At 46.5% G+C, this 25,431-nt stretch overlaps 1 protein-coding gene across 2 annotated transcripts in view; it reads left to right on the top strand.

Annotated features, from left to right (window-relative positions):
* The window catches only part of Spock1 (SPARC (osteonectin), cwcv and kazal like domains proteoglycan 1), a 472,211-nt gene that overhangs the window by 327,191 nt on the left and 119,589 nt on the right, over positions 1–25,431 (top strand). For both annotated transcript variants that reach the window (XM_035441548.1, XM_035441547.1), the window contains one exon: positions 2,492–2,606. In XM_035441548.1, coding sequence (XP_035297439.1) covers positions 2,492–2,606 — 115 coding nt within the window. The remainder of the gene's footprint in view (positions 1–2,491; positions 2,607–25,431) is intronic.

The raw sequence follows: 25,431 nt of genomic DNA, 5'->3' as shown, positions 1-25,431 counted from the left end.
CAGAAAACAAACTAGGATAATGAGCTAATCCCATTTGAGAGCTTCGTGCCCTGCCTGCATGCCAGACACACTCGACTGAATGTTGGCTATTGTTCTTGTAATTATGAAGTCTTGTTACCCACTTTGAGAACAAAACACAAATCTTCAAGCCCAACAAATACATGGCGTGGGCTTTCCATCCTAGATCGTAAGCAAGCCTACATATTAACCAATAGCAGCCAACAAGCCACAACGAGCCCTAAAAGCAGCTGCTACTGACCTGATTTTGCAGAATAAGGAATGGAAGCACAGACAGGTTAGAAAGCAGCCAGACAGAACTCAGTCCTAGAAGCCCTGGAGCTGAGGTCTGTGTCCTTTGCTGCCTTGCACAGGTGACTTACTGTCCTTGTGACAGTTGCGCTGTTCTCTCCACCTGGGTGACAGTGTGGACATTAAATGTCTGTGAGAAGTCAACTACAGAAGGAAAAAGAGTCCAAATTCTACCCCAAAGTCTGTCACATACATCACTACATCACATAGTGTTGTAGACTTCGGCACCCATTGAGGAGGCCACCCTGAGATTCTCCATCTCCGAAAGCCACTGGGACAGAAATTCCAAAGCTTGGCAGCATTGGCAGCTACTGAGGGAAATGCCTTAACAGCCCATGTGGTGAGGCTGCCAGTGGTCTAGTCTCCAGGTTTCCTGACATCATAAGTGGTGAATGGAGGTGTGAGGGAAGAGACAGGAGCAACATAGATAGTCCTCATGGGTGGTTGCATGCTAGTCTTTACTGCAAGCCTTAGTTTCCAAGGCTTCTTAGAGAGCCGTTGAAGTTGGATGCTCTGCACCCCAAGGTTTGATCCATAGAAACCACAGCATCCTCCTAATGTCTGTACAGTCATCTCCCAACACCAGCATGTTTCTAGAAGGCTCAGCTGTGGAGGACTCCAGCGCAGGCTTAGCTGTTCTCCGTGCCTCCCAGAGGCTGCACTCAGCCTAAGAACCAGAAGCAAGCCTTGTCTCTGGGGCTCAAACCAGCCACTCTCTTATTGGAGCCTGTTTCTCTGTTAAGCTCCAGGCATCACAACATGTCCCTTGGGAAGTAGACTCTACCAGGGATGGGAATCTGGGCTTGTTGCTATTGTGGTAGACAAAGGAATGTACCCTGCTTGTTCACAGTTGCTACCCATACCCCACGGCGCAGCCACCCTGAGATATCCAGCAGCTGAGCCTTCCAATGTTGTGGGTTCAGGACCCTTGAGAAATTCCCAGCAACATCCTAAAGGAAGTGATGAGCAGTTTTCAGGCCTGGGTGGGAGGAAAGAATTGTGACTTTCTGTGTGATAGCGGGAAGCTCATTGCTGGGGTAGACAGTTCTGCACTTCCTGCTTGGAATGCCAATCTGTTTAGCCAAATGTCTGAGTGGGGATGATGTGGGGAGCATCCCTCCCCCTGGCTGGGAGAGCAGTTATGAAAGATTTACTGCCTAATAGGCTTTCAGCCTGGGAGCTGGGAGATGGCACAATGGCTTTTGTTTTGCAGAGACTCCCCCGGGCCCCCTCTGTACCCAGTGATGAGCACGCGCTCCTACCCATGCAGACTGCTGATGAGCCAGGGGCTTGCTGCTCAGCTTAGTCTAGAAAATGCTGCTGGATGTGACCTTGTACCTTTGGGAATTCTTTCTGGACTTACGCGTTTGGAGCAACTTTCCCCCTCTCATTATTCAGACCCACAACCCCAGTGAAGAGATTCAGTTTCTCCTGATTGTCCAAACACGCCGCCCCACGTTTGCTCACGCTGCTCTTCCTGCCTGGCTTGTCTTTTCTATCTTTGCTTTGCAAAATTCCTGCCCATCCTTCAAGATTCAATTCAAATATTAATGCTTCGCTAATCCTTGCCCTAGAAATTGATCTCTATTTTCCTCTCAAGCTCCGTTATCATTTTCTATGCCCATCACGGCCCTTATCTAATTCTGCCTCGCACAATAAATATTTATGTGTAGGCTTTTTCCACTCCCACTTACATCATAACTTTGTGTTGTACAAATGTCTTGCCCATCCTGAAGTTTTCCAAAAAATTTAAAAAATTATTCATGTATGAAGTCCATATTTATTGAACGGGAGCAAGCAATGTCAGCAAGGATTTGGGGTGTATGCAACAGGAAATAATTAAAATTAAGCATGGAAGAAATCACACAAGCCAACATCAGACAATAATCAAAGAGGGATAGTCGTGGTATCTCTTGATCCTTGATTATATATAATTGTAAAGGTGCTGAAATGCCCAGTACAAGACTGAGTTGCTCTCTGGATGCTTGAGAGGCCTGGGTGACAGATGCAGAGTTCCACCCGGCTTGGGTTTTCTTTTGGTCCCCAGCAGCCTCGGGAAATAGCATGCAGCACAAACATGCACAGCTGGTTTATTTCCCACTTGTTTATTTGTGTGGGGATAGAAATTAAATTTCCCTGGAGGTACTAACCCTGCTCTCCTCCCCTTTCTTTTAAATCTCAGCCCTAGACCCATCGAAGGACCCTTGCCTGAAGGTGAAATGCAGCCCTCACAAAGTGTGTGTGACCCAGGACTACCAGACAGCCCTATGTGTCAGCCACAAGCACCTGCTGCCCAGGTAAGGTGGGGGAGGAGGTGACTAGAAGTTAGAGTGCTGTATGGCTAGTGGGCTCTGACTGGGAGCAGGCTGGACAAAGGGAGAGCAGAATGAAGTGTTTGCCACCATTTAAATGGTATCAGGGGCCTATACTCAGGAGATGGTATGGGTTTCATGTTGCAAGCACAAGTTTACAAAAATCTTGCCATCTTTTAAAAACTATTATTATTGTTGTTACTGTCATTATTTTAGTGTATGTGGGGGTATTTGTCTGCATGTATGTCTGTGTACCATGTGTGTGCCTGGTGCCCACAGAGGTCAGAAGAAGGTGTTGTATCTCTTGGAACTGGAGTTACAGATGTAGGTGCTGGGAATTGATCCCAGGTCCTCTAGAAGAGCAGCCAGTGCTCTTAACTGATGAGCCATCTCCCCAGCTCTAAGAACAGCAATCTTTAGGTTTTTTGTTTTTTGTTTTTTGTTTTTTAATCTTAATTTTGACTCTGAGCCCTCACCTGAACAGAAAAGCCCCTTTCATCATCATGGGAGTCCTCTTCCCTAAGTGACCCTGGTGCCCAGGAAGGTTACAATCAAGAAAGCAAAAGGCAGCCTTTCATGCTTAGGATTGCCACTGCGTGTGATCAAGCAGCCTTCCAGAAACCGGAACCCCTTACAACACTGGCTTTATTAGCTCCAGGGCAACACCCTGGGCCCATGCAGAAAGAGAGCTTTCCCTCTCCAGTTCTTGGCGTTGGCCCCTTTGGCCCCTCCTGGGACATGTGATCGTCTTTTGCCCTCTAAGTGGCTTCTCCTGAATTTTGCTGGGGTAGTGCCCCTCCCCTGAAATCAGCGCTGGCAGTGAAACAGAGCTCCTCACTGGAGTGACGCTCTGCCTCTGTCTTCCCTGATGCCTGGTACACAGACTTGGCCACCCAGACGGAGCCTTTGCCGGGGGTTGTTTCCAGAGTTGTTGCAAGTACAAACTGCTGAGGTGTGCCAGGCTCTTCTCTAGGCTGGTGCTTCTTCCTGGGAGTCAGATGGGCCCTGCCCTGGCCCCCAGGACTGGTGCTCCACACTCCAGTTTCCTCCAGACCCAATGGTGACTTTAGTTTCTACACCCCGATAAGCCTTTCTGCCGATGCAGTAATCCAAATCAGACCAAATCCAACTGAATTAGAAAAGGCCCTCGTTGAATGGATACAGTGCTCCTGGGTGGCCTTCAAGTCCCCCAGGGATGAGACAGGAAAGGAGGACTGAAAAAACCATGAGTCTATTTTCTGGGAAGCAGTTTAAATACCCCGTGGGAGTGGTCTTGAGCATCTGGGAGGGGGGTCGCCATTTGGTAGACTTTCTGAGATGCGTAGGATTTGGAGAGAGGTAGGGTAGGGGAGCTTGGGTGGAACTTCCCCCATAATGTCACAGACTCTTTGGGTATATGGCGGCCAGGGGCTGGGGTGAAGCTTCCACCAGAACAGTATGGTTGACACACCCTGGTGGTCATTCCATTGAAGAAAACCGATTTCCCTCACCCGAAGCTATCAATGACAAATGGCTCCTTGGGTGGGGGCGTGGCTTGTGCCCACCTCCTCCTCCTCTCTGTGCTGGGATTTTGACTCAAGTCATTGCTGAGTGGGATATAAAAATAAATTTGTTGTCATTTGAAGCTCCTTTCCAGGGACCTATATTCCAAGAAAACCATCCCAATCCCTCCGCCATGTGATTTCTGCCTTTTAGGATAGAAGGAAATGAGTCCTTGTTAGTGGCAAGGAACAGAATGTCCCTAATCAAGGATAATGTCTAAGGTGGCTCAACCATGTGGTCTCCTGTATATATGTGTGCACATATAATGGGAGAATTACCAATACGGAGCCAGGTAAAAATATACGGGTATTTATTAGGGAGAAGCCTTACTTACAGAGTGACCTAGCCATCAGGCAGGGCAGGAGTAAGTATAGCAAGCCGAGGATGAAAAGGAAGAACGGAAGTTCCACGTGTGTGTGCCCCTCACTCTTAAACCTTCCCCTTGAAGCCGTGGTCAGGCACACCTGTAGCCAGCAACTAGCAGGCGTGTTATGGTTCCCCTAAAATTCACCTTTTAGTCTAAAAGAGGATTAAAACTTAACAGTGTAAAGTATCCAAAATGAACAATCATAAAGGTGAAATATAAGAAGATACAACAATCTGCTTAGGTCACATCCTAACAATATCTATTTTAACTAAACCCTAAAGTCATCTGAAAGAGGTGTTCAAGCCTGAACACCTCCTTCCAATCCCAACCATAAACAATAAGGAACTATCTCTAACTAGCTATATACACTATCCTAAGTGACAACAATGGGGGGAAAGGGGCCATAGCATCCTCCAAGTTACTTCCTGCTGAAATGGGAGGGTGATATGCATATATGTTTTTGGAGAATCCTTCACATGATTTCCCCTAGAATCTGAAGAAATACCAAATATGAGATTTCTAGTCTTACACATTCAAATGTCTTTGAGGCCAAGGCCAAGGTGACTCCTTGGTATTATTACATATCCAGGTATACATGGTTTTGTCCTAGGCACACCATGCTTCTGAGCCTAATTTTCCCAGGAAAATAGAGACCCCAGCTCCTACATCCATAAAATTATAATAGCTCTGGGCATGGATTTAGGAGTGAGATGAAAGTGGGTTCAGTTCCTTGTTGGATCCCCTGTGCCTATGTAAACTTGAGAAGTAAATTTGTGAGGTTAAGTTTGTATTTCTCCTCTGATAATTGGATTTAATGTGAAGACACCGCGTATTTTGTGTGTAAGTTCAGTGTAGGTGACGGTGTATAATGATGTTTCAATGTCCAACAATCCCAGCTCTTCTAACAATTAGTAAAACAATTGTCATAATAGTTATCATTGTCTGAGTGATTCTGGAGGCTCAGCCTGAACCTCCTAACAACTCCATGTGCTCCTGAGAAATGAGCAGCTTCCCCTTGGGCCTTCTGTCCCTGTCTCAGTGTGCGTGTGCTGCCTTCGAGCATCAGAGCCAGATCTCAAGGACTGTGGTGACATTTCTGCTCCCACTTTGTGCTTTGCAACAGAGGAGACAAGGAAACTCACTGCATTTCTGACAAAAGGGCCAATTATTCATTGCTGGAAAAATAGCTGAAGACTGCTCTTTAACTGAGATGGTACCCCTCTCAGCAGAAAGGGAGATGACCTGGCTCAAGGAGGCCTGTTGTGGCGTGGTCACTGTGGTTGTATTCCCAAATATCCTTCTCAGAAGTGGGGTTTCTCAGCCCTCAATAGCAGCCCCCTGTGTAACTCCTCCGAGGGTCTTGGATGCCTTCCCAGATGAAACACCTGTGTTTGCACATTTAACTTCTGGGGTCCCCTAGCGTAGGGACCTCAGACTGACAACTCTATTCATTCATCTGTCAGAGAAGTGCTTTTTCATTCTGCAAACATCTGCAGAGAATGCTGCTAGCCAAGCTGGCCTCTTGCAGCTCAAAGGGAGAATCTTGCCTCTAGATGTTGGGAAGTTGCTGGCAGACCAGGAGGCAGCTGGGAGGCCTCAGCTGATGAGGAGGCCCCAGATGTAGTTGACTTGCAAGTGGATTAGGGGGCAAGGCCAGCAGTGCCCCAGAAAGGGAATGGTGTGGGTCTGAAAGACCCTTGGAGCTCAAGTGGGTGGAGCAGGTCCTGGGAGCACAGGTCTGTGGCCACAGTGTTTTATGGCTGACCAAAGAGTTCTGAGGAGTGCTGGAAAGGGAGGCAGACAATCAGGCTTTCCTACCCTGGAGTCTCTCCCAACCCTTTGAGGAAGAGATGTATAGGGATTTCATCTCGAGGCTCCTGCTACAGTCACATCCTTCTTAGAGAATTCTTGTGGAAATTCTTTGACTTCTTCCTGCTGTTCAGCAGTGCTGGCGGCATGGGAGGAGGTAGATACAGGGCCATATGCTCCTGCTTCACAGTCTGCATGGGATCAACAGTGTACCACGGAGTAATGGATGAGGTCAGAATGGCTTCTCTTGGATGACTTAAAAATTCTCAGTCTGAGTTTGGTATGATAGGTGACTTGTTATAGAAAACATTTTGCAATTATAAAAATAAGTAGGAAGTAGGTGATGGTTGCATTATTCATTAATTCATTAATACAGCAATTAAAGTATTTAGTAAGTTCTGTCTAGTCTTCCAGTTTTTCTTTTCTTGTTTTTGTTAAGATTTATTTATTTTATGCATACTGGCATTTTGCCTGCATGTATGTGTGTGTACCACATGTGTGCCTGATGTCCTCAGAGATCAGAAGAGGGCATTGGGCCCCATGGAACTGGAGTTACAGGCAGTTGTGAGCTGCCATGAGGGTGTTGGGAACAAAGCTGTGGGGGAGAAACCAGTGCTCTTAGCTGCTGAACTACCTATTCAGCCTGTTTTGCTTATTGACTTGTTCATGCCAAGACTTACTTAGCATATGGTCTATGTACTATATAAAATCTTGTGTTGATACTTATACATGAATACTTCATGGTACTATAAACCATGCTTAAAAATTTAGTGATTACATAACATGCTATATAAAAATTTCACTTGAGAGATGGGTCACATTTGTAAACATACACACACTAAGTTTATAAAACTTTCAGAAGAAAATAATGTGAGACTTCTCTCCTTGGGTTTGATTAAGATTTCCTAATTGTGGGGCTGGAGAGATGGCTCAGCTGTTAAAGGCTAGGCTCACAACCAAAAATAAAAAACTTTGTAATTATGATATATGTGACATAGAAAATGAGATTTTACCCAAATTGGAGATGTCTGATGTTCTATAGACACTCCTACAATTTTTTAATGGTCCAGTCATACTAAGAGGAAGTATTTCAGACTATATATATATATATATATATATATATATATATAGTACTCTCGTGTGTTTACATCAGCTTCATTTATAAACACACATACACACACACATAAGAACTCAAGGTGAACTGATCAGCCAATTGCAACCCAAACATTATAATTGATGCTACACAGCCACAAACACATGTAAGCTATTATTATACCAAACAATCAAAAAATAATCAGATAACAAAAAGGATCAGACTCAAATAAGTATGTAGTGTGTCAGTTCCATTTCCCCCCTTCTGGGGCCAAACAAATTATGAGGGACACAGACTATGTCTGGGGTCGCAGAAAGCACACAGTTGCCTGGGTAAGAAAAGAATATGAAAGGGTGGGTGAGCATCCTACAACTCATGGCCACAAGGCAGACCCCTTGGGAAATAGAGACGTCAGACTCCATCTGAGGTACCAGAGAACCCATTCCTAACCGAGTCTTCTAGCTATGGAAGGGGTGGTTAGAACAATGTCTTACTGTTTGTAGGTGTTCACGAGGTATTCCTAGGAGAATATTGTCAAGGGGGTGGAGCCTGCAGAGGGCTCTGGCCAGGGTGTGTCTGTTGTCGGGGATCATTGCTTCTAATCAGCTGCTAGAGGAGATGGCGGAGGTGACGTCTCCTCACAGGGGGCTGAACCTTGATCTTTACCTCTCTCTTGCCATTGATTTTCATTTGGAGAGTGGAAAATGGAAGCGTTTGTTTGGGCTGTCCAGACAAATCACAGACTCTGATTCTGTGGGGGCATTGTGAATGTGGGGACGATGTCAGAATGGGACTTGCGGCATATAAGTGGACCCTTCAAAGCCCTGGGGAGCTGTGGGGACGCATCTATTTTTAAGTATGGAGCAAGATGGCCCAACTTCCCAGAGGGCTGGGCGTCTCTAATGGAATGGCCCTTCATCTCTGCTTCCTCCCTATCTGGAATAACAACTAATTCTCTGTGCCAGCAAAGAATTTAGATGCCGTCAAGGCTTTTGGTACAGTAGACCAATCTCAGGGCTTTCTCTCTTTTATGTGAACTTGAAAAAAAAAGAATCAAAGTGTTTGAGGTCAGAGAGAAGCACATGACAGAATGTGCCTCAAATACCAAACTCTCAGAGGATATTTGAAAGGATGGGGCTGTTTCATCTCAGTTTTGTTTTACAACAAAGCGCTGCCTCCTGCTACAGGGGCTTTGAAGCAGTTGATTATACATACACATAGCTGTGGAGGCTCAGACGGCGCATGGCCACGCGGAAGGTGCCTGGCTCCCCGGCGCCTGCTTGGCTTTCTGATGCTTCGCCCATCAAGGTATCCCGAGTTATCATCGGGTCGTGGAGACCACCTTCATTCCTGGGAAACTGCTCTGATGTGGCTTGTGTCCCTTCTGTGGGAGACCATGCGCTGACTTGGGTTTCATTTCAAGCTCGGAGATCTTCGTGGGCAGAGCGCAAGCCCAAGCACTTGGTGTTCCTCCGCTGGCTGTGGAAGTGTCACAGCTAAGTCTGGGTTCATCCTCTTCTAAAGTCGGTCCCTTTGATAAATGGGAAAGATTCTGCTGTGGCCTGCTTTTGGCAAAGGCGTGCAATCACACATTCAGAGCTCATGCCAAATATATTTACCACTGAAGAACAGGAGAGGAGAGTGGATGCTTCGGACCAGCACAGACTGACTGCTAATCGTGTGTCAGAAGAACTTTACAAGGATGGATCTTGTGACCTTCTCACAGATGTCTGCATTCTACCCACAGGGGACCAACGCCGCTACTCAGGTTTCATAAACAGTTGTCCCAGTTGCAACTAGCAGGTTTTCTCCCTCTGCAGACTCCTCACCTTGCACTTACGTCACACAGCGGCCTCTTGGGATGATCTCCAAGGGGGAGTCATTGTTCTCCTAGTCCCTGAGGCCCCTTCATGAGGAACCCTGGACCCCTTTTTCCTAGTGCCTGGCTTTTATCAAACAACTGATCTGGTCCCTGGTATTAAACCAATTTCCTCCTTTCTGTGCCCACACCAATCTTTGCAGGCTCCTCCTCCTTTGTGGCTTTTCCAAGAGTATTCCTTTAAAGCAAATGTCATTTGCACATAGACATACTGAATTAACTTAAACCCTTGAGGTCTTATAACAGAATCACTGTCCATGTGTGCCCAGGACACAGACAGGCCTGTCCTCAAGCCCACATCTTCCCTCCTGTTTTCCTTTATGAAACTGAAGGCATTGGCTGGCTGATCTTGATGACAGGAACAGTAGAGATTAAAAAGCAATTCCTGTTAGAAGTGTGAATAATTGCATGGAATCTTCAGTCCCTTGAAGCAGGGGCCAGCATGTAGGGCAGACACTGCGTGGTGAGGTATGCATTGTACTGCAAGGCAGAGTCGCAGTCACAAAGATACACGTTTTATTTAAATTCTTTGTTTCTTGAGAATTTCATAAGGAGTACTGTATTTATATCATTTCTCCCTCCCTCCCTCCCTTCCCCCTTCAATTCCTCCTGTGACTCCTTCTTAAATTCATGACTTCAGTTATTATTTTACACACACACACACACACACACACACACACACACACACAAACCACTGAGTTAAATTTTATGTTCCGTTACGTATTTGTGTTTAGGTCTTTTCTTTGGTCATTTCTGACAAATGACTTTGGTCATTTCTGGAGAAAACAGATTCTCCCTTTCTCAGCAGCCACAGGGTGGGTATTGTAAATTTCCTCCATTATGGCAACTGATACTGTCATTATACAGGTCTTGTTAGCTGACCACAACGTTGAGGTTCCATGGTTTGGCTTCCCTGACATCTATAGAAGATTCTATCTTCCAGGACGCAGCCTGGTCCTCACTGTGATCATCTTTCCCCCCTTCTTTCTTGGTCTTCCCTGAGCCTTGGGACTAGGAGTTGCACTGTTGATGTGTCAGTTGGAGTTGGGTACCCTACATTTGCTTGTTTTCTGCATCTCACCCAATTGTTTACCTTTGTAATAGTCACCATCTGCTGCAGAAAAAGGGGTCCAGATCTACAAAGATGTTTCAAATTAACAAACACAAGTTTTCTAATGCAGTTTGGTACCTATGTATTGCCCTGACTTGTTTCTGTTTTTTCTTAAAAGCCATACTTTCAATACCACCTAAAGCTGGCTGGGTAGGATAGGCTTAGCAGTCACAGGCTCTTGGTAAGTCTCATAGCTGGGTGTGGTATCTTCGGGTGTGGACCTCAGTGGCCAAAACTCTGCCCCATGGTCACCCCCTTCTACTTCTGGGCTCACAGCCATGCTGCCTGCAAAGATGGGTTTGTGTATCCCATTGACTCTACAGCATTGGTTCCTGTCTACACGAGATGAAGAGTGTTTTATGTATGGTTGACTTTCCCAGGATGTGTGTGTGCCCAGATGTTAATAGGACCTGCATCTGTGGAGCTCAGCTGACTGGTATTTTACAGGGCCTAGGGATATTTATGGACGCCCTCCCGTTTTCTGCCTCCATGTCTAATGAAGGCATTCAGTGCACTGCATGCTGTCTCCAATGTTGGAACCCTGGGTGGTGTTTCTGTGTGTCTGTTTATTAAGCAGCACACCCAGTGGCAAATCTGTAGCTTCAGAATTAAGTGTGTGAGTAAAAATTGGCTGAGGTGGGCGTGCCATTTTGAATAGATAATCACCGGGTACGATTTCCTTGCAGGATCATGTCTTGTTGACGGCACACAGGTGTGGATCACATTAGCACATCTGTCTCTGCTCATTGTGAAATAAATACGCTTGCACCCTGCAGTACATTGAAGCTGTAAAAAGCTCATCGCCCATCCGGAGGACACAGGTTATGGGGACAGATTAGCTATCAGATGGACCCAACACATCGTGGGCCCTCAAAAGTCATGAACAAAAGTTGTAAGATTGAAGTTTCCCATTTTTGTGATTTTGTATTTTGATTTCCATAAACATTTTCATTCTCCTGTATTATTATAAATCTGTTTGCCTGTTATTATTTTGCTAAACTCATCAGGGTCCCCACACATAGGCTTTCAGTTCTGATGTCTTATACCAGCTGAATTCAGCCAGTGAACCATGAAAGATGTTCTTTGTAGGCATCCTACACTGTAGTAGAATCCATTCTGGGCACTGACCTTACAGATGTGTAGGCCAGAAAATAGGTTCAGGATGACTTACACAGACTCTCAAGACTATCTTTAGAAGGACTTGGGTTTTTAATAGAATGTTCTCAAGCTAATGCTGTGTCTTCCATGTTCTCTGTGGAGAGGGTGGGTGGAGAGAAGGCTGTCTGTGCACAGAGGGACAAGGGAGATGACGTTAATTAGCTTGGTGACCTTGGCTCCTTTCCACTACTCTCTTGAGAGAAGCTTCTCAAGGGTCCACCTTGAACCTGTGGTCCTCCACTGTTAAGTGTTATGAGGACTTCCAGCATCCTGCCTCGCCTTTGATGCTTCCATAGCTGTGACACTTTGTAGTGAACCATGGGGCTAACTCCAATGGGTGATGTTGGCCCAATGAGAGCAAAAGCTATGGCTTAGCATCCCACAGCCACAAGAAACCCTAAAGTGGAGACAAGGTGGTAGGGCTTCTCTCCCCTCTAGAACAAGGTCCCTTCTCTTGTAGACTATGGGGATGGTAAAAGTTAGAGCTCAAAGTTAGGGACCACTCAAAACACTGTTTATATGTGCTGTCGATGGCAAGATCAAGGGTATTAATCCATATGCTATTACACTGGAGTTGGAAATGAGGCCTTTATTCAACAAAAATGTGTGGGTGCCTTTAACTAGATGCCATGCTGTGTGTTTAGAATTTTGTGATCTAAGGGATACAGTCTACTCTTGTAGATATTAAAGTCTACTAGAACAGACCGTTGGGATGCAACTGAGAATCTAATCACAGGTGATAAGTGCTATTTGGCTTACAACGCAGGGCTCCATACAAGTCCCTTCGACTTGGCTGAACAGAGAAAATCTCTTGACAGGAGTAGGGGAAAGTGTTCTTGGTTGAGGGGATACAGGGCAAAGGCCTCTGGGTGAAGAGGGAAGGGAAGGGCCCTGCTGTTCTAAAGGAAGTGAGAATAGGGCAGCCTGTGCAGTAGGAAAGGTGACGGGAGGTGTAAGGCTGGAGGGGAGGCAGGGCCCTGGTGGCCGTGGATGCAAGCCTGGTTCTCAGCCAGGCAGGATGGACAGCTGTGGAGCTTTAAGAAGGAGGTGGCTTACAGCAGACTGAATTTCCTTGAATTCTTGCTCTTTAAAGCAGACGCTGTGCTATATGGGAAAGATGCTAGAGGGCGTGTGTGTGTGTGTGTGTGTGTGTGTGTGTGTGTGTGTGTGTGTGTGTAAAATCCCCATGTTGAGCTTGTGTCCTAGTAAAGGAAGTTAAGGTCACAGGTGCATCGCTGTCGTGGAAAGCGAACAGTCCCACCACACAGCTGAAGCTGGAGCTGAAAGATGGGTAGAGAGCAGAGAAGTGAGCAACAGTGGGCAGTGTGGCTGTCGGCTTCACTAGTGGTCTAAGAGCGTGCAGGTATACCGACTCCAGCATACGATGACCAGTATTGGCCTGTGGTGTCAGTATTAACAGCCATTGAGGGCCAATACTTTCCCAAGGCCCATCTTGCCCAGAAAATCTTCTCTGCCCTCACGCTGCTCTTCTGCCCTGAATCTCCACTCATGAATTCATGAGTCTACACCCTACACCATAACATCATGGCAAGTAAAGCGGTGCGTGGAGTCCCAGCATATAGCAAGTAGTCAATAAACATTGGTCTCTTGTCTGAGAGTCAGGTTCTCCAAGAACAGGGAGATGGAACAATAACAGCTGTCATTCCCAGAGATGCTCAGGACTACACAAGTTCCAGTGTGCAGTACTATATCATATTCTTGTCTTCATCTCTGTGGCTGCTATAGAAGAGTGGCAGAGACTGACTGGCTTCCAAACAGATTTTTATTTCTCAGACTCCTAGAGTTGGAGGAATCACAGCATGTACTGTGCCTGCTGTGACCTGTTTCCTGTTTTTTTTTTTTGAGGTACTCCTTTTTGCCCGGAGAAACCACTGGTGCTTCAGCAGGCTCATGTACGAAAGTCACTAATCCTGAGCTAGAGGGATGGTTCACTGGCTAAGAACACTTACTGCTCTTGCAGAGGACTTGGGTTTAGTTCCCAGCACCCACATCGGGCAGCTCACAACACCTGTAACTCCAATAGGAGGGTATCATCTTGCATCTGTGGGCATGGGGCAGGCATATGACACACATACATACATCAACAAAACACTCATACACATAAAGTAAAAAAATATTAAAAACAAGCCGGGCCGTCGTGGCGCACGCCTTTAATCCCAGCACTTGGAAGGCAGAAGCAGTCAGATAGATGTGAGTTCAAGACCAGCCTGGTCTACAAGAGCTAGTTCCAGTACAGCCTCCAAAGCCACAGAGAAACCCTGTCTCAAAAAACCAAACCAAAACAAAATAATAATAATAAAAAAAAAACAATAAAACAACTAGTCCCAGTCCTGCTCCCCAGACCCAATCACCTACCTCCCAGACATTCGGCTTTCAAGTATCTTAGCATCTGGAATTTGGTTTCAATATACAAATTTTGGTGGCAAGGGAACAAAAGCCTTCCTTCTCAGTATTCCACTCTAACCCTGGATCTCCCCACTTCATGTCCTTGCCCATTTCATAACAGTGCTCGTCAGCTCATTTCACTGTCAGCTTTAAAGTCTAATCCCACACTCTTGAGAAAATGTGACCAGATACAGGTGAGACTCAAGTTCATCCTTGGGGTGACTGACAACAGTTCACCACATGCAAGTCTATGAACTAACACAGGCACCTCCTAAAGAAAGTGCTGGGACAGCTTTGTTCCAGACAGAAGAAACCACCACATAATGAACTGGATGTCCAATACATACCTGCAACCCCAGCTCCTAGTTGGGAGGACACAGGAGACTCTCTGAGGCTTGCTGGTTTCTAGCCCAGTAAAGGAAACATCAATTCCAGTTTCAGGGAAAGACCCTCCTTCAAAGGGCTAGGTAGAGAGTTATAGAGGAGACCCCGATGCCCTGTGTGGCCTCCACATGTGCACCCACACACATCTGTATGCATACACACGCATACTAACACAAACACACGCATTAAATATTTCAAAAACACATCATCACTGTGAACTTGTTGCCCCACCTTTAAGGCCCACGTGGGCAGAGGTCCTACCTCCCAGATGCCCAGGGGCAGGTATTTCACCTCCTGGAGTACTCACTTGGGTAATAGTGTTGCCATTTCCTAGCTTTGCTGGGGAACGGTGGGGATCCCCAAGGAACCAGGTACCCTGATTGAATGTTTAGCTTTCAGTTAGCAGAACTGTTGGGGAAGGATTAGGAGGTGTGGCCTTGTTGGAGCAGGTGTGTCACTGGAGATGGGCTTTGAGGTTTCAAAAGCCCATGCTAAGCCAAGTGTCTCTTACTCTGCTGCTGCCTGAGGAATGGATGTCAAGCTCTCAGATTCTGCTGTAGTACAATGCCTGCCTACCTCTCTAGTCCCTGCCACATTATTAATGGACTAACCCTCTGAAGCTGTAAGCAAGCCCTGATTAAATGTTTTCTTCTAGGAATTGCCTTGATCATGGTCTCTCTTCACAGCAATGGAACGGTGACTAAAGCACTTGGCAGAACCCAGAGCCCTTCTGAGTACCAGCGGCAGGTGGACACAATTCTCTCACCTTACGTCTCCTGTGCCTGCTTCAGGATGTGTGACACAGGATAGGTGTTCACCAAATATTTTGTAGGTAAATAGGGCAGTCAAGGGAGGAGCTAGAGATGCAGGATCAAGGTAATGCCGGAAATTACCAATACGGAGCCAGGTAGAAATACAAGGGATTTTAATAGGGAAAACGCCTTACTTACAGAGCGACCTTGCCAGCCGACTGGGCAGCAGTCTGTACAGCAAAACGAAAGTGAAACCGAAACCAGAAAACAACCACCTGACCAACTCTCACTTATCACCTTGACCACGCCCTCGCAGGCCACACCTTTAGCCAGCCCCTAAGAAGGCGTGGCTACAGCTTCCCCTACACCAGGGTAATTTGCTTAGTTAGCAACGTGGATTGTCACTGAGTGACAAAATGCTGTTTGAAATGGGGTTTACTGTGATTGACGAGGGGACAGGACCACTTCTGCGTGTTTTACACTGCTGGGCACACAGAAACAACTCAGAAAATGTTCATGAAAGCCTCCAGTGACCCTGATGTCATATACCAATCTCATTTTGTTCTCCAGGGTGGGCCTTCCAGGGGTCTGCCCCTGTCTGACCTGTGACCCACCTCTCTAGGCTCTTGCCTGATTGTCTACCCTGTCCCTATGCGCGGTGACTTGACACACATAAAGGTCAACTCCCCTCTGGAGCTGCGCGATGTCATTTGTCTCTCAGAGCTGCTGGTTTGTGTTCCTCTTGGTGCTACAGAGTGGCCTTTGCTCCTGCCTTAAGAAAGGAGGCGTGGACAGTGGCCAGCATCGACTGTCCTCCATCCCAGCTGCTGGTGCCAGACTGTGCATGGCTCTGCTTACTCCCGAGCCCCCAGGGGGGGACAGGCTCGACGTTGATTCTTAAGGACTGGTCCAGCCAGGAGGCTTGTAGACTGGACACCACCTCTTTTTAACGTTAGACTCTTCTTTCCTCAGCTTCGGAATTCAATTCACCTTTCTATTCCTGAGATCAGGAGTGGGTAGAGTTATCTGAGGGCATGTCACCACACTCCTGCCCCCACCCCCAGCCAGCAGGAAACTGGAGTCAGCAAGCATTTCCATCATTTTCTCTGTCTGGGAAACAACCTGAAACATAGTGCTGGCAGATGAGATATTACCACCACCTGGCCTCTTCACATTCTTGCACTTGAGTGTGCATGGCTTCAGCGATAGTAGGGTCCTTCCATCAAGTTCTAGGGGTGACCAGGAACAATGGAAGTAACCCATAGTGTTGTGGGGGAGTCTGTGGAACCCCACTCACCAAGAACTTGAAAAGAGGAATCCCATACCTGGCACTGATGTTTTTATTTGATAGCCTATTATGACACCCTTTCCTCTCCGAATTGCTTTGGTCTGGGTGATGGGTTGTCCCCCTGTTATAGAATAATGCCAATCAAACCTCTTTATGTTCGTGTTTTAGGAAGATTCTGCAATATTAATTTTCCATATAATATTTTCAAAACTCTTTGGAGTTGGTGCTCTTTCCCCATTTCCCTCCTCTACTCGGCCTTTCCCACTCAACCCATCTAAGTATCAACTGGGGGCCCAAACCCAGGACTGGCTAGGTCTGAGAGCCTGAGTACTAGTTTTCTGCAGATGGACATGGTAATTGTAAGAGCTGGTTTTATGTCAACTTGAGAAAATGCCCCTGTAAGATCAAGCCTATAGGACATTTTTAAATTAGTGATTGATGTGGGAGGCCCAGCCCATGGTAGGTGAGGCCTCCCCTAGGCTGGTGGTCCTGGCTTCTATCAGAAAGCAGGCTGAGCAAGCCCTGAGGAGCAAGCAGGACTCCTCCATGGCTTCTGCATCAGGTCCTACCTCCAGGTTTCTGCCATGACTGAGTTCCCGTCCTGACTTCCTTCAGTCATAGACTGTCACTTGGAAATGTAAGTGCCACAAACCCTTTCCTCCCTGAGCTGCTTTGCTCATGGCATTTCATCACAGCAGTGGGAACCCTAACTAGGACAGTAATGAACTACAGCCTAAGTGCGTGTCCTTACTATACCTCTAGATCGGCCTCTCAACCTCAGCAGAGAAGTTTCTTTTTATAGTAAGTGGGGTTTAGTAAGGAGACCTGCAACTGGCCAACATGCAGAGAAGTAGAGACTGTGGCCTGCTCAACCCTGAATGGGACATCCATATCATACTCCTCCCCCGCCCCAAGACTGGGGGATCATCATGGAGGAGCCAGAAAGTGTAGATATCTGTAGCAAAACCGTACAAGCCAGACATCACAGTGCCGTCTCACAATGAACTCAAATGGGCAGGGCTTCATGCAAGATAAAGGCAGATAAAATGCTAAGACCTGCTGGAGAAAAGACTCATGAGGTCCCACCCCGTCTGGGGAGCTGTTGGCAATTGACCACTGCTGCAGAGAGACAGTTTCCTTCAGGGATGCAGGCCCTGACCGGATAGCCAGGCTCCAGTAGATGGCCCCACACCAGTTCACGCACAGGCAGCACTAAATGGGCTCCATGGGGATTATATTAAAAAAGAAAAAGAGCACATGACAGGGGCGGGGGGATAAGTGGGGATGGGGGATGGGAGAAGGGTAGATTTGGTCAAAACCCATTATAGGTTTGTGTAAGTAGCAAATTAAATATTTTGTTTTAATCCTGTCATGTCACTAATGACACCTCTCCCTTTGGGTGACTTACTCCTTGCTAAGGCAGATTGCATGCAGCAGCCCTGCAAGGACAGGGAGCCTTGCCGCTGGTGACTAGGGAGCACACACAGGCACTGGCTTCTTGCACAAGCTCATCTCATGGTAATTAATGGGCCCTAAGAAATGCAAGCCAGTGTTTTCTAAGATTGTAACAGCAAAGCCAAGGGTGGAAATGTGCATGCTTCCACGATCCTGGTGCACACTTGCCTGCTTGCAAACACTTAGCTGGGAGTTGTGTCAGCAAAAACCCCTCCCTAATCTTCCTCTCCTGGAGAAGACAGGTGATGAATGCATATAAAGGCGACTCAGTGAAACTGCCCGTCCTGGGCTTGCTTGTTACATGTGCTTTTAGATTTAGTAGATGGCCAAGGGTTCCTTGGGCTTAAAGATGGACATACTTTATTGAGCCGGTGAGCAATGGAGAGCAAGAAACAGCAAGTCAGAGTAATGGTTTCTTTTCTTTCCACAATTGGGAAGAAATTGATTTTAAAACCACCATTTCCCTAAGGGAATAAGGAAAGGTCAACTCTACATTTTTGTAGTAGCTTTGGTCTTTTTAGATTTTACTTTCTAATTTTTGTTTTATGTGTATGGATGTTTTGCTGCATGTATGTCTGTGAATCGTGTGTGTATAGGGCCTGTGGAGGCCAGAGGAGGGTCTCAGATTTCCTGGAACTGGAGCGACAGATGGTTGCGCATCACTATGTGAGTGAGAATTGAATCTGGGTGCTCTGGAAGAGCAGCTCTTAGCCACTGAGCCATCTCTGCAGCCTCATCTAATATCTTGTTATGCTGCTGACTTGTAGTTTTTCTTGACCAAGCACAATTTTAGTTGGGGTTGTAGAAAGTGGGGGCGGGAAGGGAGCAGGGAGAAGGAACATACATGTAATTTTTTGCATGTTGACTCTAGCAGCCAAACTTGTGAACCCGTTGATTTTTTAAGTGACAACTGTAGTAGTATCTGCCTCACAGAGCCCTATGGCCAGTGGCCATGATCTGTCACTGTCTAAAAGGCAGGTAACTGGTTATTTACAGAAGGCTGGTGGCATTTACATGATCAGCCAATCTGTTTATCTTCTTCACTCATTTGGGAAACACTGAGAATGTGTCATCCTAGAAGTGGTTGTTCTGACCAGAATCCCAGGACACTCAATTAGGAAGTCTCAAAAAATAAAACAAAAGAAACAAAACAAAAAAAATAGCCCAAAAAAACCCAAAACAAAACATGATTCAAATAATGTCCCAAACTAAGAACTACCAGAGGTCAGGGTTATAATCAGATACTTGTTCTCTCTCTCTCTCTCTCTCTCTCTCTCTCTCTCTCTCTCTCTCTCTCTCTCTCTCTCTCTCTCCCTCCCCCACTGTTGGCCAAGCACATTTTTGGGGGGAATCTGTAGAGTGTGTGTGTGTGTGTGTGTGTGTGTGTGTGTGTGTCTGTCTGTCTGTCTGTCCATGTCCCACTTCTGTCACACCCAAGCCTTCATCTGAGATGCTCTGTGAACCTCACCCTCCTTATCTAGACCACCTAAGATGGGCTGGAGCCAGAAAAGACCTTCCAGATAAACCAGTGGCTGTCTCCTGCCTCAATGCCTGGTGGGCTCAGGGTGACAGGCCTGGGTCCCTCCCATTGCCCATGGCTGTTTTGCCTAGGAAGTCACTCCCACTCCTTCTCCCTAGCAGATTTCCTATGCTCTACCGCATTTTTCTCCCTCTGGGAGATTTTGTGAGTAGTAAATGGGAAAGTTCATGAAAAGTGCCTGAAGCAATGACTGTAACCTCACTGGAGCTCATCACGGGCCAGGCTACCAGAAGAGCATCCTATGCTCATCAGTAGTGGTGTATTGTAAGCCCTCGGTAAATATTTAGCAGCTGTTCCCATTACCATATTCCTGTCCTTTTACATTTCCAACTTCCCTAAATGAACAGCTTGTCTTGTGTGCCATTGACTGCACTGGGGACTTCCTTGCCCAGAGAAATCCTCCTTCCCTGTGGCCCTGTTGCCTCATTGATAAAACTGCACTTGGTTGCACAGGATCCTATATCTGGGAATGGGTCTTGCAAGCCTATGCATGCTGTGATGGAAAATCTGTCACGTGGGAAGCTGTCTCTTACATTGGGATGGCATTCATAAATGACACAAGCCATTATGCTGTCCCTGTGTAATTTTATGACACAGGATAATGACTGAAATAACCCTAACAACCGAGAAATCACAGCATCATTGTACATGACAGATTATTCCAATGGTTAACATGTTTTCATTTCAATTAACATTCATTATTTTGTCTCTGGTTCAAAATAGCCACCATGTCAACAATCTGGGTATCTCCCATCCCTGCTTTAGAACCAATTAGTTTTGATTTTGCAAACAAATTCAATTTTATTCTTGAATGGGCGGTTTGATATTAACATGAGAATAGAATGCACGCGGTCCTTTGATGACAGCAAACCAACGCTATTATTACTGGGGAGAGATTGTTCATTGATGGGTTCTCACACCTCTGAGCTGGCAGGCAACCAGAGAACAAAGACAAGCCAGGAAATAAGGTCTGTTGATGGGGAGAGATTACATAAGCCTTGGTTTTTCTGCCTGTGGATGGGTCCTGATGGTGGCTACCCCAAGAGAGTTGCTGCGAGAAGCAGCAGGGAAGAAGGGCATTTGTACCTCTAGATTGGTATGTGGTGGCTACTCAAAGCGAATGCATTGGCCTGGCTGTCATTTACTCTCTGCAGTTGCTTTAGCCCTTCCTCGGCTGTGCCTCTACAGAGGGAAACAGTACTACCCCAGACACTCAAACATGCTAGAATGCTGTGTGCAAGTGACAGCAAAGCCCCTCCTTGGTGGCTGAAAGGAAAAAAAAGGCAATACTTCTACTGTGTGTGCTTTCATTAGTCACCCATTTCCAGTCCCCCCTCCCTCTTGTCATTAAAATCCTTGGGCAGAAATTGCTGAATTTCAAACAGCAGGATTATGTTGGTATATTTATTCTTACACATAGATTTACTGTTGAAAAAATGATGGCTTTGTCAGTTCCTGCTGTGGGCCCTGACCATGGCGCCACTCTGCAACAGCAAGTGAATTGGTAGGGTCACAGCTGGATGTCATCAAACTCCCTCGGCACCACCTTGCTGCAGGTGTGTGATGGGGGAGGCAGAAGCAGGAAGCACCAGTGTAGACAGCCAACAGTTAAAGGTGACATCTCTGGGGACCTGGACAGGAACAACCTAGAAGAGAGTTGCCATGATCTGATCAGTCCATCCTATTGGTCTCTGTTGTCACCTAGTAAGTGTGTGATTGTATCCATGGCCACTGACCTGTCCTTATACATATAATGAACATGGGTAGATGGGTTTGCTAATCGATTTTGTAGATGTCTTCTGATTGGTGCTCCAAAGAACGTTTTAGAGCAAAGTAAATTTAACACTATGTCCATATGTGGTACTGTGTCACTCTCTGAGTTTGTTAGAAGATATGGTGATTGTTTGAGCGTAGTCCATTAGCACCTGCTGGTGGAACACATTTTTATATTTCTGTTCCAGTCTGCATTTCCTTATCAATGGCACTAAATAGTATTTCTTAGTATTATTAAAGAAAGACTGTGTATAACATATGATAAAAATACATAAAAACTGGCCAGACTTCCTCTGCGAGGAGTAGATGTAGACTTTACTGTTTGGCCAGGTAGAGTCAAGGAGCTTGTTTGGGAACTCTCCCCTGGGAGTGATTTCGAGCCATGGTGAAGGCAGCAGTGCCTGTGTGTGTGAAGCGGCCCCTGGAGGCTTCCTGGTGCACTAATATATGAGCTGGCCTTTGAAGAGAAGGGAGTGGGGGTGGAAGGGACATGAAGGCGGGCATGAAGATATGCTAGGGAGGAGGGTGATGCTTGATGACACAGAGACCATCACTGAGAGCTCTAGGAAACAGCTGAGTGTGGTTGAACGAAAACTGGTGCACACGCATGAATGAATACAGGTTGGTGAGTGGGCCAAGCAAATAGTGCAACTATTAAGACACACTAGGGTAATTTACCACTAGACTCAGAGTCTGCAGTGTGGCCAGAGGGACAGGAAACTGAGTGTTTCCTGCGTGAGAGTCACATGACCAGATATGTAGCTAAGAGCCATTCTTGTACTCCAGAAACACAAATGCTGGGAAATGTGAAGACTTAGAGTGGAAGCCTTGGGGAAAGCAGTTTAGCAGACAGAGGAGGAGTTCTGGTGGTGGTTGCTCTGTGGGGGTTTATAGGTGGGGTTTTCTTTGCAGTGTCATCAACCCAAAGGAGGGGAGGCTGCCCCCCACCCCCGTAGTCTTGGCAAGCAGAGATAAGTCGGCTCAGTGGCCAAGGAAAGGCTGAGCAGAGCCTCCTCCCAACCAAATTGCTGTGTCACCCATGTTGACGAATGCCTGTGACACTGGGCATAGCATATCCATCAAAACTGCTTCATCAGATTTCACTTTCCATTGACTCAGAAATTGAAATATTTGAGTTAGAATTCTTCCTCACTTGCCTTGACTGAGCTGGTTATTTTTTATTGTCTGTACTGGATTGGAGGAATCAAATACATACACAGGCATCAGGGATGTTAAGCCTGTTGGCTTACATCTAGTGGCACACAGCTTTGCAGATGTAGTTACTGGATAGGTACCACAGGTTGGATGCCATTTCCATGGAGATTTTACCTGGGCTGAAATAAGGAACACCCAGGATTGTCCTCACCTAACTGGTGTGCCAGAGTCTTTGGAACCAGCAGCAAAACGAGATGGTGAAGGCTTTGTACTAAAAGTCTACCCAACATCTGAGGCAAGGCCTAAGGTGCTTCTACCCAGACATGATCTGTGAGCACTCAAGGATGGGCATGGGGAGCACTCTCATCTCATCTGCAGGTAGAGAGCTAAAGACATGTGTGCAGAGGAGATGTTCTGATGCAAGTGAGCCCCGGCAATGAGAGTACAGATCCCCAGCATGAGATTCAAGTCACACACTGGATCCTCGCCATGGTTTCTGGGGAAATAGCTGTGATGCAATTGCCATATGCCTGTGTGACTTTACAAATTGCTTTCCCTCTTCATTTCTAATTCTTCATTTATATGGCAAGGTTACTCATGTGATTAATTTTCTTTCATATTTTTCTTTGACTTTTGTGATCATAATATAGTTACATCATTTCTCCCTTCTCTTTCTTCACTCCAACCCCCCCCATATACCCATCCTTGTTCACTTTCAAATTAATGGCCTCTCTTTTATTCATTGTTGTTACACACACACACACACACACACACACACAGGGTTTCCCTAAATACAACCTGCTTAGTCTTTATAACAGAAATTTCTAAATACAACCTGCTTAGTCTTTGTAACAGAAAATACAACCAAGCAAATGTAGAGCTGTGGAGTCCATTACCAATGAATGCACCCACAAATCCCTCTTTCACCTAAGGCTTAGGGGCGGGACAGGGGCGCAAAGACTGTAAGAGCTAAAGGGTCAGGGAGTTCCTGTGAGTCCGTCTCTCACCAGTGTAAGAACCTATACCCATAAAGCCTCGCCAGCATGGCTGCCTAAACCAAACTGAACCAGGGCAACAATAGTAAACACGCCAAAGTGGACTTTGGAAAGGTCACAAGGCATCAACCCTGCCCTAAGAACAAAGGTCAAGTAAGGAGCACAGAGAGTGAGAGAATAGGGTGGGGGAGCACTCTGGGTGGTTATTCATCACTAAGCAGTCATCCCTGAACACACGCACACACATAGCATTATCTAGATTAGCTCTAGGGTACTTGCTTCTCTAACATTCTGTGATCCCTTGGCAACTGCTTGGCAGGCATGGGCAAAATCTCCACCCACCAGGGACACCTTAAACATCCACAAGGTGCCTTAACTCTGGTAGTCACCAGCCAGCCTCACTTCTTTGCCTCTTAAAGAACTTAATGGTGAAGTCCAGGTTCAGATACAGAACACTGTCATTAGCTGGTGACTGATTGCTGGCTCCATCTCTACAGTGTTCATTCTCCCTTGCCTGCCTTTGACTGAACTCCCTGAGGAGGCTTCTTTCTCCTAAACCATCACCACACATGGGCATGCTCACTCCAGGGAAACCCTGTGGGCTTTATTGCCCCCCAGAGCAGGAATTGCTTCAGCCTTTTGGGCCTACCCCAGGAGAAGGGCTACCAAATGTGAACACTTCTTGTTTTTGCTGACTCACGTCAGTGACAGACAGTGTGCCTTGCTAATGATGATAAATGTAAGGTGTTCTGCTGAAGAAATTGTGGGCTCTAAGATTAACTGTGTACTGACAGCCCATTCCTCTGCCCTGGTGATTCTCACATGGCGCTCATGCCAGTTGGCTTAAACAGGCCTTGAGAGAGTCATGTCTGCTGAAGAAACATAGCAGCCCTCAAGTCCATGTGATTGGTAAACTCAAATGATGAAAATGTCCCAACCCAGATAGAGAGGTAAGGCCAGTGTGGGTAGCTTTTGGGGAGCAGGCAGCTCCCCAACAGCACAGACAAGGGCATCCTCAAAGTACTTTAAAGCTACTCTTTTAGGTAGGGCTGAGATGGGCTGCTATGGTTTGAGCAGGAATGGCCTCCATAGGTTCATATATTTGAACATTTGGTCCGTAGTTGGTGGAACTGTTTGGAAAGGATTGGAGGTGTGGCCTTGTTGGAATAAGTGTGTTGCTGGGGGCAGGCTTTTAGGTTTCAAAAGACTAGCACCATTCCCAGTGTGCTCTCTGCCTCCTGCTTGAGGATGGAGATGTGAGCTCTCAGCTCTAACCCCCTGAAATTTGCATCTTAGTTAGAATCACTGTTGCTGTGAAGAGATACCATGGCCAAGGCAACTTGTAAAAGAATGCATTGACTTTGAGGGCCCACGCTTTCCAGATGTTAATGTCCAGTGACCATCATAGTGGGTAGCATGGCAACAGGCAGGCAGGCAGGATGCTGGTGTAGCAGCTCAGAGCTTATATTCTGATCTGCAAGTGGAAGGCAGAGAGACAATGCGGGATGCTTGAGCTCTGGAAGCCTCAAACCCCACTCCCCAATGATGTACTCCTTCCTATACCTCCTAATCCTCCCTAAACATTTCTACAAACTGGGGACCACGTGTTCAAACTTGATGAGGCTATGGGGGGGGGATTCTCATGCAAACCACCACAAATTCTAAGCCAGTCACATGCTTTCTTTCATAACTTGCCTTGGTCATGGTGTTTTGTGGCAGCAATAGAAAAGTAATGAAGACATGGGCCAAGGAAGAGCTTCATCGTCGGACACTCTCTGAAGGCCCTAGCCCTCACCACCAATCAGATCCACAACTCAGACAGGACTCCGCCTCCCTTGGGGTTTCCAGGTCCCTGTTCGGTAAAACAAGGTCAACCCTGGGTGGTCTGGGCCCTCCTAGAACTTTGTTCTCTGATTCTTTGGTCAGATAGGTTCAGATGTTTTCTCTCCAGCCTGGATCCCTGGTGGCCCAGGGGCTATGCTATGGGTATGAACTGACTCCCTTTGATGTCCTTCTCCGGGAATTCTCCACACAGGCTCTCCTCACCCACTGCCTCCTTTAAATTACTAATAAAGGCCTGAGGTGGAGCATAAGAACCGAATT

The sequence above is a fragment of the Cricetulus griseus genome, chromosome 3 (assembly GCF_003668045.3).
Source record: "Cricetulus griseus strain 17A/GY chromosome 3, alternate assembly CriGri-PICRH-1.0, whole genome shotgun sequence".
In the NCBI taxonomy this organism is placed as follows: Eukaryota; Metazoa; Chordata; class Mammalia; order Rodentia; family Cricetidae; genus Cricetulus; species Cricetulus griseus.
This window is presented reverse-complemented; position numbering and strand designations above follow the sequence as displayed.